The sequence below is a fragment of the Pelophylax lessonae genome, assembly GCF_965119305.1.
Source record: "Pelophylax lessonae genome assembly, chromosome: 5".
Taxonomy (NCBI): Eukaryota; Metazoa; Chordata; class Amphibia; order Anura; family Ranidae; genus Pelophylax; species Pelophylax lessonae.
In genome coordinates, this window is record NC_138772.1 from 491,498,819 (window position 1) to 491,511,426 (window position 12,608).

Consider the following 12,608-nt stretch of genomic DNA (forward strand, 5'->3'; position numbering starts at 1 on the left):
AAAGAAATGAACTGAAATATGTGATTCATGCTTTTGAGTGCATTTTTCTGCTTAAATGCAGTAATTACATAAAAAAAAAAAAACACAACAATAAAATCATAAATAAATTAACCCCTAAACCTAATACTAACTCATAACAAAATATTATATACAGATATACAAGTCTCTCAATCTATGATGTGTTGAAAATTGTGTTTTCGGCATTTTGCCGTTAGAGAAAAAAAATGCTGATAACGGTACCGCAATTTTGCTGTGCTTATGGTGTGTTTTTCATAGGTCATACCACTTAAATATAACACAGGTACATTATAGATGCATTCTTGCTGAGTTTTCAATGCATTTCAACGGGGAGGTGCGTTTTTGGTGCAAGGTTTTTACCACCACAAAAGAAAAGCAACAGACCATTGTGAAGACATACCTAAAATTTAAAGGGATTCATTTTTCTTGAGCTAAAAAGGCGCTGATAATGGCCAATAAACTCATATTAATTTAAATTGGTTTTGGCCAAGTGCATCCTGAATTTCATAATTACACACACATATATTTAAAAGGAGAAGGACAGTTCCTTCTGCACTCCTGTGACCCGTTTTCAGTAGACAGCGGGCTGAGTACTTAAGCCGGGCGCTCCTGCCCTCTTCACAGCCCAGCGGGGGACTGGCAGTCAGCAGCTCTCTGCTCAAGAAACTGTGAGAACCGAGCGATTGCAGTGTTCGAGGTGTCGGGGGACCGATGCAGAATCAGAGCAGCATCAAGACATACCTAAAATTTAAAGCGATGCATTTTTCTTGAGCTAGAAAGGTGCTGATAATGGCGGACAAACTCATATTAATTTAAATTCATGATAATAATAAAAAAAAATCTATAATATATAAAATAAATAAAAGAAAAAATCTATAATATAATATATAAAATAAATAAATGTGTGTATATATATATATATATATATATATATAAAATGCAATTATATATAAAATATATATATTTTTTAAAAACTGTCATTTTCGGTTTTAGCCAAGTGCATCCTGAATTTTATAATACATACGTACACATTAAATAAAATTTATACCACGGTGTTCGAGGTGCTGGGAGAACGATGCTGCATCCCCCTAGGCAAGTACTGTATGATTTAATAAAAAAAAAAAAAAAACACCATACATCTCTTTATAAATGCAAGCGGAGGAAAAAGATGTAAAACATTGAAACAAATAATGAAAGGGATGATATTTTTCTCTATTGGCAAAAAAAAAAAAAAGGCCCAAAAACCATGCATATAAATGTGCGACAAAATACCTGTAAAAAACGCTCAAAAAAGCAAAGCTAAGGGGTGAATGCAGCCTTAGTGCAGTCAAAATTAAAATGTGGGACAATTTATTTATTTTTTGCATATGGTTAAACATAAAAAAGGAATGAAAACCCCAAAACACAAACAAAACAAAAAAAAAAAAAACACCCAGGACAAAACCTGTGCTTGTACCCTCCTTTGTAAATAGCCCCCCAGTGAAGATATACAGCTTTCTTTGCTTTCAGTTTCTTATAAAAGCCCACCGATTCACTGGAAATTCTTCTTCCACCTTATCTCACATCTGATTATGAAGATTAACAGGAACTGTACCAAAGCACATTTCACGCACAAAGCTTCCCGGCCGAGCCAACTTCCCATCACACCGCGCACTTACTATTTATACATGAGTCACAATCTGTCATAAATAAAGTTCTCTTTCCATACAAGTGTTAGTAATTCTGGAAGGAAGTGAAATCACATGAATTCCAGACATGGTGTTATGGGAAATCCAGAGAAACTCGCTGACATTCTTTGTGACCGGCCTGTGGATTCCATCGGGGATTCTTCTCCATAGTACATATACAAAACAAAAGCTTCCCTCTACCCGCACTGATATCAATACACACAGGGAACCGGACTCATCCAGATTTCACCCATCTCGGACCTATCCCCGGGGTAGACAAAATCATCTAAAATAGAAGAGCCAGTAATCATCATCTAGTAATCAGCTGATGGACTTCCACTGACAACACTACAAAGGGCCGAAAGATTTAGGGCTCTTGCACACAGGCGGACCGTTCAGATCTGCCTGTCCGTTTTTTTTTGGTGGATCTGAACGATCCCCCCATGCATCCCTATGGGGCATCGGATGTCAGCGGAGACATGTCCGCTGACACCCGATCCGATCCGTCAAATCTGGACGGATGGAAACCCTATTTTCCATCCGTCCAGCAGATCGGATGAGAATGGACCGACGGTCCGTTCCCATCCGATTCCCCCATAGAGATCTATGGGGCTGTGACAGCTGAGTCTCCGCACACAGTGAGGAGAACAGCTGTCATTCTCCTGCTCAGCGGGGGATTGGCGGATCGATCCCCCGCTGAGAAAAGCGGAGTCCGTTTGACGGACACACTGTGTGAAAGGAGCCTTAATGCTAGGGCTACACAGGCCACTTGGGGCTTCTATGATTGACCTCTTTGTATCATAATAACTTATAAATCAGATATAAAAATACTTCAACCCCTTTCACACAATTGGACCAATCTGTCCGTTTTTCAGGCGGACCTCCGATCGGGCCACCCATTCTCCTCTATGGGGAGACGGACACACACCTGGCATCTGATCCCACAAGATCAGCTGAAAACAGACGAATGGCGATACATTCGTCGTCCAGTGGGTTGGATCGGATGAAAGCGGGCATGCTCTGGGTTTTCATCCCATCTCCCCATAGAGGAGAGCAGGACTCTGGTCCGTCTCTGCACAGTCAGAGGAAACAGACCTGTCATCCGCCTGCTCAGAGGGGATCAGTGGAGTCCATCATAACAGATCCGGGCCATGTGAAAGGGGCCTTAAAGTTATAGCAATTTTTCCATATAGTTACACTGGTGTAGCCTGGACCAATGGAAGTACTGTAGGTGCTATACCTGTGGGATCCCAATGGAAGCTGGAAATCAGCATAGGAGGCACCAATACTGCAATGATCTCCACAACATTTTGGTTCCTGCGCCAGTTGGCTGCCCTGCTGCAATGGGAACACAAAAATATAATAGATGTTCCCTACGGTGCATGGGTGGGTTAACGCCGCCTCGAAGAACAATCAAGTGGCTGAACTGCCGGTTTCCTCCCACACTCCAAAGACATGCTGGTAGGTTAATTGGACCCTGTATAAAAATTGCCCCTACTGTGTATGTATGTATGTATGTGAGCTAGGGACCTTAGATTGTAAGCTCCTTGAGGGCAGGGACTGATGTGAATGTAAAATGTATATGTAAAGCGCTGAGTAAATTGACAGCGCTATATAAGAACCTGAAAATAAATAAATAAATAAATGATTGTTCGTATGGTGCAGGCAATCGCCGGCTGCAAAAGAGGATATCTAAATGATGCCTGCAATCAGATATCTCCATTCAAAATCCAGGACATCATATGACGTCCATGGGCTGAAAGTGGTTAAAAAAAAAAAGTGCATTTATTTAATTTTTGCATTGAAGCAAGCAGAGCACTGCAACTATGATCTGTGAATTGTGGGTGCAATGCACGGGCTCCTGGATTTCTTACCCACAGCTTTAAGTCTGTTTACAGGAACGGTGTTTCATATTACATCCCACTGCGTTATTTTAACTGACAATTACGCGGTCGTGCGACACTGTACCCAATAAAAAGTGATGTACTTTTTATTCCCACAAATAGAGCTTTCTTTTGGTGATATCTGTGGTTTTTATTTTTTGTGCTATAAAACAAAAAAAGTCTGACAATTTTGAAAAAAAAAAAAAAAAAAAAAAATTTTATATTATATATATATATATATATATATATATATATATATATATATATATATATATATATATATATATATATATATATATATATATATATATATATATTAGAGCTGCACGATTCTGGCCAAAATGAGAATCACGATTTTTTAGCTTGGAATAAAGATCACGATTCTCTCACGATTCTCTGTGTAACAAAAAAAAATTGGGATAACTTTACTGTTACGTTTTTTTTTATTCATTAAAGTTTATTAATTGCGTTTGAAAGACTGCTGCGCAAATACAGTGTGACATAAAATATTACAACAATCGCCATTTTATTCTGTAGGGTCTCTGCTAAAAAAATATATAAAATGTTTGGGGGTTCCAAGTACTTTTCTAGCAAAAAAAAAATGATTTTAACTTGCAAGCAACAAGTGTCAGAGAAAGGTCTAGTCTTTAAGAGGTTAAACTTCCTTTCTCCCTGGCAGAGGGAAGGAAAAGATACAATGTAATCATTTTGTTTATATTTACTGGGAGACTTAATGCTGATAGGTGTTTGCAGGAGGAAAGATACAATGTAATCATTTTGTTTATAGTTACTGGGAGTTTTCCACAGCTGTTTTCTCTGCTCCCTCAACTATGCAAAGAATCAAGAATATGTCAGGTTTAGATCGTCAGGGGGGGTGAATCGAGATCGCGATTTTCATACGATTAATCGTGCAGCTCTAATATATATATATATAATTTTTTTTTTCATACTTTCTGCTATAAAACAAATCCAAAAAAAAAAAAGTAAAATCAAAATTTCTTCATCAATTTAGGCCAATATGTATTCTGCTACATATTTTGGGTAAAAAAAAAATCCCAATATGCATATATTGACTTTGCATGAAAGTTTTAGCGTCTACAAGTTATGGGATATTTTTACGGGATTATTTTTTTTTTTTACTAGTAATGGCGGCGATCGGCGACTTATAGCAAGACTGCAACATTGTGGCAGACAAAATCGGAAACTAAGTGACACTTTTTTGGGGACCAGTGACACCAATACAGTGATCAGTGCTAAAAATTACACACTGTCACTGTACTAATGACACTGGCGGAGAGGGGAACGGTTCACATCAGGGGCGATCAAAGGGTTAAATGGGTGCCTAGGCAGTGCTTGCTAACTGTGTGGGGGAGGTGCTTGTACTACGAAAAGGCAGAGATCCGTGTTTCTGCTTTGTAGGAACACAGAATCACAACTTTCCCTTCTCACAGAATGGCGGTCTGGCTTTCCTGGGACCGGCAGACCCGCCGATTGGCTCCCACTGTGTCCAATCGCAGCGGGTCGCCGGAGGCGTGCCCCAGAGCCGGAAGTGCAGAATCAAGTACCTGTACACGATTCTGCATACAGGAGCTGCCGCCCTGCAGAAAATATACTTGGGGCGGAGGACAAGAGGTTAATCTCCTCTCTTTTCCACCACCAGTTCAATATAATTAGTAGATCACCCCTCGTATGATTGCTCCTTTAGAGATTCTTGGGGGATACTACTACTACTAGTCCAACCTGGACCAAAAGTGACTCAAGAAGGCCACAGATCTGAGCATTGCTCGATGGCGGGGTACAGTAGAAAGTGCCATCAAAAAGCAGAAGCCGTCACCACTGCACAAAATAATTTTACAACATGTAGAATAATCTGACCGAGCACTGGAGTCTACCTTTTCTATGAAGAAGAGGGGACAATGGATGAACCACGTGTGCTGCATTGAAGCAGGCACTGGAAAGTTATTCGAGGACAGGCCGATGTTTCACCAACCATTATTCTTGGTAACATTTATTTATTTAAAATGTCTGCAAAAAAAAAAAAAAAGAGAAAATCCCATGTACATAAGTATTAACAGCCTTTGCCATGACACTCAAAATTGAGCTCAGGTGCATCCTATTTCCACTGATCATCCTTGAGATGTTTGATTGGAGTCCACCTATGGTAAAATTCAGTTGATTGGACATGATTTGGAAAGGCACACACCTGTCTATACAAGGTCCCAGTTAACAGTGCATGTCAGAGCACAAACCATGAAGTCCAAGGAATGGTCTATAGACCTCCGAGACAGGATTGCATCAAGGCACAGATCTGGGGAAGGGTACACTTTATGAAGCATCAAAGGTCCCAATGGGCACAGTGGCCTCCATCAGCCATAAATGGAAGTTTGGATCCACCCGGCCAAACTGAGCTATCGGGGGGGGGGAAGGCCTTAGTCCATGAGGTGACCGAGAACCAGATTGTCACTCTGATAGAGCTCCAGAGTTTTTCTTCCAGAACAACAACTATCTCTACAGCACTCCATCAATCAGGACTGTATGGTAGAGTGGCCACTCTTCAGTAAAAGGCACAATAGTCCACCTGGAGTTTGCCAAAAGGCACCTGAAGGACTCTCACAGACCATAAGAAACAAAATTCTCTGGTCTGATGAAACAAAGATTGAACTCTTTGGCCTGAATGGCAAGCATCATATCTGGAAGAAACCAGGCACCGCTCATTACCTGGCCAATACCATCCCTACAGTGAAGCATGGTGGTGGAAGCATCATGCTGTGGGGATGTTTTTCAGCGGCAGGAACAGGGAAACTAGTCAGGATCGCGGGAAAGATGAATGTAGCAATGTACAGAGACATCCTTGATGAAAATCTGCTCCAGAGCGCTCTTAACCTCAGACTGGGGTGAAGGTTCATCTTCCAACAGGACAATGACCCTAAGCACACAACCAAGATAACAAAAGGAGTGGCTACAGGACAACTCTGAATGTCCTTGAGTGGCCCAGACAGAACCCAGATTTGAACCCAATATAACATCTCTGAAAATGGCTGTGCACCGATGCGCCCAATCCAACCTGATGGAGGCTTGAGAGGTCCTGCTGTAATTGGTGCTTCAACAAAGTATTGAGCAAAGGCTGTGAATACTCACAGCCTTTGCTCAATACTTTGCTCATGTGATTTGAAGTGAAGCGCTGTGAATACTTTCTGGATGCACTGTAAATCTCCTGAGACTAGCAGTCAGAGGCAGCAATGCCTTAAGCCCCGTACACACGCACAGATTGTTGGCCGACCGATCGGCCGTCTTTTGTCCAGTGTTGTTTGTTGGTTGAAATGTGCTCTAGACTTGCACTGGACTTTTGTTGGCCAACAAAAACCAACTTCAGAAGTGATGTCATGTGATGGTTTACTTTCCGTGTGTTTTTTCTTCTCCGAGCATGCCCAGTCTTGCTCATCTGATTTTTGTCTGCCGAAATCTGTACTGACTGACGGAACAATCGGCCGTTCTGTTGTTGGCCAACAAAAATTTTATAGCATGCACATCAGATTTTTTTCGGCCGAAAATTCGCAGTTGGTTGTTGGAAGCATCATACTAACAAACCGACAATCGGCCGATCGGACGTTGGCCGACAATTTACGGCCAACAATCTGTGCGTGTGTACGGGGCTTTAGATCTCATGCTGCAGATACACAGCTATGAAGCTACAGAAGAGGAGTTCCCAGGCACACCAACATGCCAGGAAATGCACTACTATTAGGAGGAATTCAGGACAAAAAAAAAGTACATTTTTCTTTAGACACCACTAACATATTTTAAGGTTCCCTTTAAGAAAGCAAATCTTTGATAAAGCAAATCTTTATTTTGTGAGTACAGGTCCAATTAACTAAAATCTAAAGAAAGCTAATCCCACTCTCAGCTGACAAGTGTGTCATCAATGCATCCAGAAGGCGTGCAGCGTTCTCTAAAGAGGATCTCCCCAACATAAGCACACTGAGCGACTCTCCCCCAACCTCACGCTGAGCTCATGTAGTGTTTCTCTACAAAGCGTCAGGAAGCCAAGCTGGGATGCTCAATTTAGAAAATCTTGGCAGGCAAAACACCCATCTGAAATCAACCTAAAAGTTCATGATTTCATTGGTTTGCCTTACAGAGTTTAACCTCTAAATGACCTAACTTGCAGTGCACTGCTACACAGATCTCAACACCTTCTTTTTAATGATCCTACGACACAGGACATGTCCTAAAGTGTACAGACGATCGTACCAGCAATCACCGTCAGGCGCTTGTCACCCAACATCCATCAAGTGATCACTGTCATTTGACGATGATCTTGTAACAAAAGGGTTGCAAAAAAATGCAGTGTCATAAAAATCCCCCTCCCTCCACCCCTGACTGTCAAGGGGCTTTATACTGGAATTATTCCAGTCGTTAAGACCCATTAAAGAGGAAGTAAACCCTCCTCTGTAACTTGTACCTATAGGTAAGCTTATGATGAGGCTTACCTATAGGTACTGTAAATATCTCCTAAACATGTAACGTTTAGGAGATATTTACCTTACATGCAGCCAGTGACGTCACTGGCGCATGTGCTCTGAAAGAACGGCCGCTGGTGCCATTTCTTCAGAGACCCGTGACGTGACCGCGGCTCCGGCAAATCAGATGGCCGGATGCTGCGATCCCGGAAGATGGGCGACTGGACATGTCACCCCTCATACAGGTAAGCGGGTGGCACGGCGGGGGCTCGTTCTAAGGTAAGTATTTCATAATGAGCTAGTATGCGTTGCATACTAGCTCATTATGTGTTTCTCTTTCAGGTTGCAAAAAGAGGAAAAACATTTTTTTCTGGTTTACAACCTCTTTAATAGGGCTGAACGATAGTCGATATGATATCGACTATCGTTCTCTGTCCGTGGGCGATATTCATATCGCCGAGGACACGATATTCGCATAGGCAGGAAGTCGGGACTCGGCGGGGGGAGGACTCGCAGTGATTGCGGGGAGGACTCACAGTTATTCTTGTAGCAGCCGACACATCGGTGAGCAGCGCCTGATTGGTTCGCTGTGCCGCTACACACGGCGTGATTGGCTCCCTGAATGTGCCATTGAGAAAACTAGGGCGGAGAGTGAGACTCACTGAACGTGTGGGGCCGGACTGCAGTGCACGAGTGAGTAATGTAATGTATGCGGCTGTGCTCCTTTCTAGTCCACCGCTCCAGCCTCCTACCACCACTGCCAGTAGCAGTATATATGTGAAATACAATAAATAATCTATATTGACATGGTGTGTATACAAAAAGGGAAAAGTAGATGGATGTATGTATATGTAGAGGAAAATAAATTATTAATCATTCAGAGGTGATTTATATATTAATTTATTTTCCTCTACATATACATACATCCATCTACTTTTCCCTTTTTGTATACACACCATGTCAATATAGATTATTTAGATTATTTCACATATATACTGGCAGCGCCAATCACTTCCTCTTCCTTTTTATAATCTATTATAATTCTTCTGAATAATTCTGATAATTATTCTGAAGTGGGCTGCAGCCAACCTCCTTTATATTTCTCCATATAAAGGACGGGTCCCACAATATCGCAATATATATCGTTGGAAAAAAAATATCGCAATATATTTTTTTTCCAATATCGTGCAGGCCTACTCTTTAATGACCAGAGGTTTTCTGTGTTGAAGAAGAACTCTAATAAGCACACTACAGCTGCAGGATTCTGGTTAAAATGAGAATCACTATTTTTTTTTGCTTAGAATAAAGATCACGATTATTGGCGTAACATCATCTTTCACATTATACAAAAAAATTGGGCTAACTTTACTGATTTTTTTTATTTTTATTAAAGTGTATATTTTCCCCCAAAAACTGCGTTTGTAAGACTTCTGCGCAAATACAGTGTGACATAAAAGATTGCAATGATCGTCATTTTATTCTCTAGGGTCTCTGCTAAAAAATATATATAATGTTTGGGGGAGTTCTAAGTGATTTTCTGGCAAAAAATACTGATTTTAACTTGTAAGCGGCAATTCTCAGAAAAAGGCTTAGTCGTTAAGAGGTTAAACTGCCCTCATTTACAGACGGAAGTTCGTTCCTTTGATCTAAAAGAACAAAACTATACATTGTAAAACATTGTTTATAGTTATCTTCGCAGCCTTCACAATGTTGATAGGGCTCTTTTTTTTTTTTGACAGCTGTGAGTGAGCAGAGAACAGCTCTGTAAGAATCGAGGACATACAGTTTTAAATCTTGGGGGGGGGGGTTGTGAATTAAGATCGCGATTTTTTAACGATCATGCAACTTTAATGCACAGTTGCATACAATTTTTTTTTCAAAGTAGCCTGCAAAGCATTGCACCCAAGATCAGTGGATCACAGACGTCACGTCAGGCTCCTGCAGACCTTTCCTCCAGCTCTCTGCCCGTACCTTTCAGTTAGAGACCTAGAGGAAGTGTCAAGTGACTATTATAAGTACTGTGGTAGACGGGACTTCTACTGTCAAAAGTGACAGCAGCTGCAGAGCTGAAGAACCCCTGCATGCTGCCACAGGGGGTAGGCTCTGGGTTTGGGAGGGACTGCAACAGGTTACATCCTAAATACAGGTGAAACATGTTCCTAAGGGCTTGTTCACACGTGTTTTTCATCCCTGAAGAGTGATCCACAGTCAGATCTTGTATTGCCTTCCCACTGCCTGCTTTAACCCTTTGAACCCCACACTAACGTGTCGTATCCTTTAACCACTTGTCCTCTGGAAGATTTACCCTCCTTTATGATCAAGCCATTTTTTTTTTCCAATAATGCACTGCTTTACTTTAACTGACAATTGTATGGTTGTGCAAACGCTGTACCCAAATAAATTCCCCTACAAATAGAGCTTTCTTTTGGTGGTAATTGCTCACTTGTGTGTTTTTTATTTTTGTGCGCTATAAACAAAAAATTAATAAATAATATTTTTTTTTTACTTTCTACTATAAAACATATCCCAAAAAAAATTGAAAAACAAAAATCTAAAATGTCTTCATCAAAGTAGACCAATATGTATTTTGCTACATATTTTTGATAAAAAAATAAAAAACATACCAATAAGTGTATATTGAGTGGTTTGCGCAAAAGTTAGAGCATCTACAAACTGAGATATATGTATCGAATTTTTATTGATTTACTAGTAATAGCAGGGATCAGCAACTTATAGCGGAACTGCGATATTGCGGTAGACTAACACTATATGGAGACCAGTGACACAAATACAGTGATCAGTCCAAAAAATATGCACTGTCACTGTACCAATGACACTGGCTAGGAAGGGGTTAACATCAGGGGCAATCAAATGGTTAACTGTGTGAGGGTACTTTTACTAGGGGAAGGCATAGATCCATGTCCCTGCTTTGCAAGAACACAGGATCCATGCCTTTCCTACTGACAGAACGGCAATCTACCTTGTTTACATAGGCAGATCGCCATTCTGGCTCTCTGCTGGATGATTGGCGGGTACTAGGGGACATCAACTCTGCAGTACCCGCAGACCAGCTCTGGCTGTGTATAATCACACCGGGACAAGGTGACAGTGGCACTCTTGTGTGCCCCAGACCTGGAACTGCAGGATCATATACTAGGTTCATGATCCTGCACAGCAGAGCCGCCTTGCTGCCATATATGTAAGTTATACAGTCGGCAAGTGGTTAATCTGTAGCATTCGACAGAGCATAGCATGGGGTAGAATTCCTGTCACACCCACAAAGAAAAACATCATGGTCGTGGCATGTGTACACCCACAGGGGTTGCCTCTGCAGCTAAAGGGGGGGGGAGCAGCTGGGTGGTGGTAAAAACATGGCTTTTTCCACCCCCAAACCCCTAGTATGAATGAGCCCTAAAGGCGAACTTAGCCTTTAAACCAAAATAAGAAATGGCATCTGTTGGCCTCAGCCTTTTGCTCCCCCCCCCCCCCCCCCCATGATGACAGTCTAAAGAAATCACAAAGAGGCAAAGATGACCACCTCTAAATAATGTGCTCCGCTGTGCATATTATTTCTATGTCACAGAGACTGGTACTGCAGGCGGGTACTGCTGGTGAACACTGCTGGCAGGGAGTGTGAGGAGCGGCGCTGGAGGAAACATGTGCAGTAGAGAAGAGAGCCGATGCTTCCTGTATCTCTCCTCTCACAGGCGGAGTGCACTTGATATCACTCCGCCTATGACAGGACGGAGCCGGAACTATACAGGAAGCGTCAGCTCCGTTCTGACAGCTGACACAGACAGCCGGGATATCGCATGGCACTTGCGGGTATCAGAGAGCTGAAGCCCGCATGCGGCAGACTCCTGTACCTCGCAAGAGACTTAGGATGTCTGGGACAAGACACCTGCCGCAGTGTAGCCCAGGCGCCAGGCTGCTAATTCTAGTCGCCAATGCGACCTGGCGCCTGGTGTTTGTCGAGCCCTGGTCTATATTTTTTTTTTTTAGGTTACAGGCTCCACTGACACACAGCAGGAACATGAAATGTGACTGAGATCACAGCCATGATACATGCCTGGTGCAACTTACAAGCGCTTTTTAACAAATAGCCAATGAGCATTGAAGACAAAAAAAAAAAAAAATCATAACCAGTTTTTGCATCAATTATTTCCTACTCACCAGTCACTACAGAGAGAAAAAGCAGCAGTAACGACACCCGTCCATGTACAGGCTGCCCGCCCCGTCCCATGACAAACGAGCCTAGGGAAAAAATATTTCACATGTAAAATTCCAACTTTGGTTACATAAACATTTCAAGTCTCATTCCTGAGAAGGAGCAGAGAAAAAATTTTCAGATGCACCATAAACAGCAAAACACATCGATGATTATCCAAGTACACCGGATTTAAAGGAAATCTGTACTTTGCCTCTTCAGGGGAAGCAGGTATTATTTAATACCCCCTTATCTGTTCTCCTGCATATACTTCCCTTTCCCTCACTCCCCCACCACTCCACCCACCCCATACTTGCAGGTATGGAGGAGCATGTGACAGCCCTGGGCCAGTGTTTTAGCACAGGGAGTATAT

At 41.9% G+C, this 12,608-nt stretch overlaps 1 protein-coding gene across 1 annotated transcript in view; it reads right to left on the reverse strand.

Annotated features, from left to right (window-relative positions):
* Positions 1 to 12,608, reverse strand: part of LRP12 (LDL receptor related protein 12) — an 85,839-nt gene that overhangs the window by 66,204 nt on the left and 7,027 nt on the right. The window contains exon 2 of the mRNA XM_082258535.1: positions 12,202 to 12,282. Coding sequence (XP_082114661.1) covers positions 12,202 to 12,271 — 70 coding nt within the window. The 5' untranslated portion in view covers positions 12,272 to 12,282. The remainder of the gene's footprint in view (positions 1 to 12,201; positions 12,283 to 12,608) is intronic.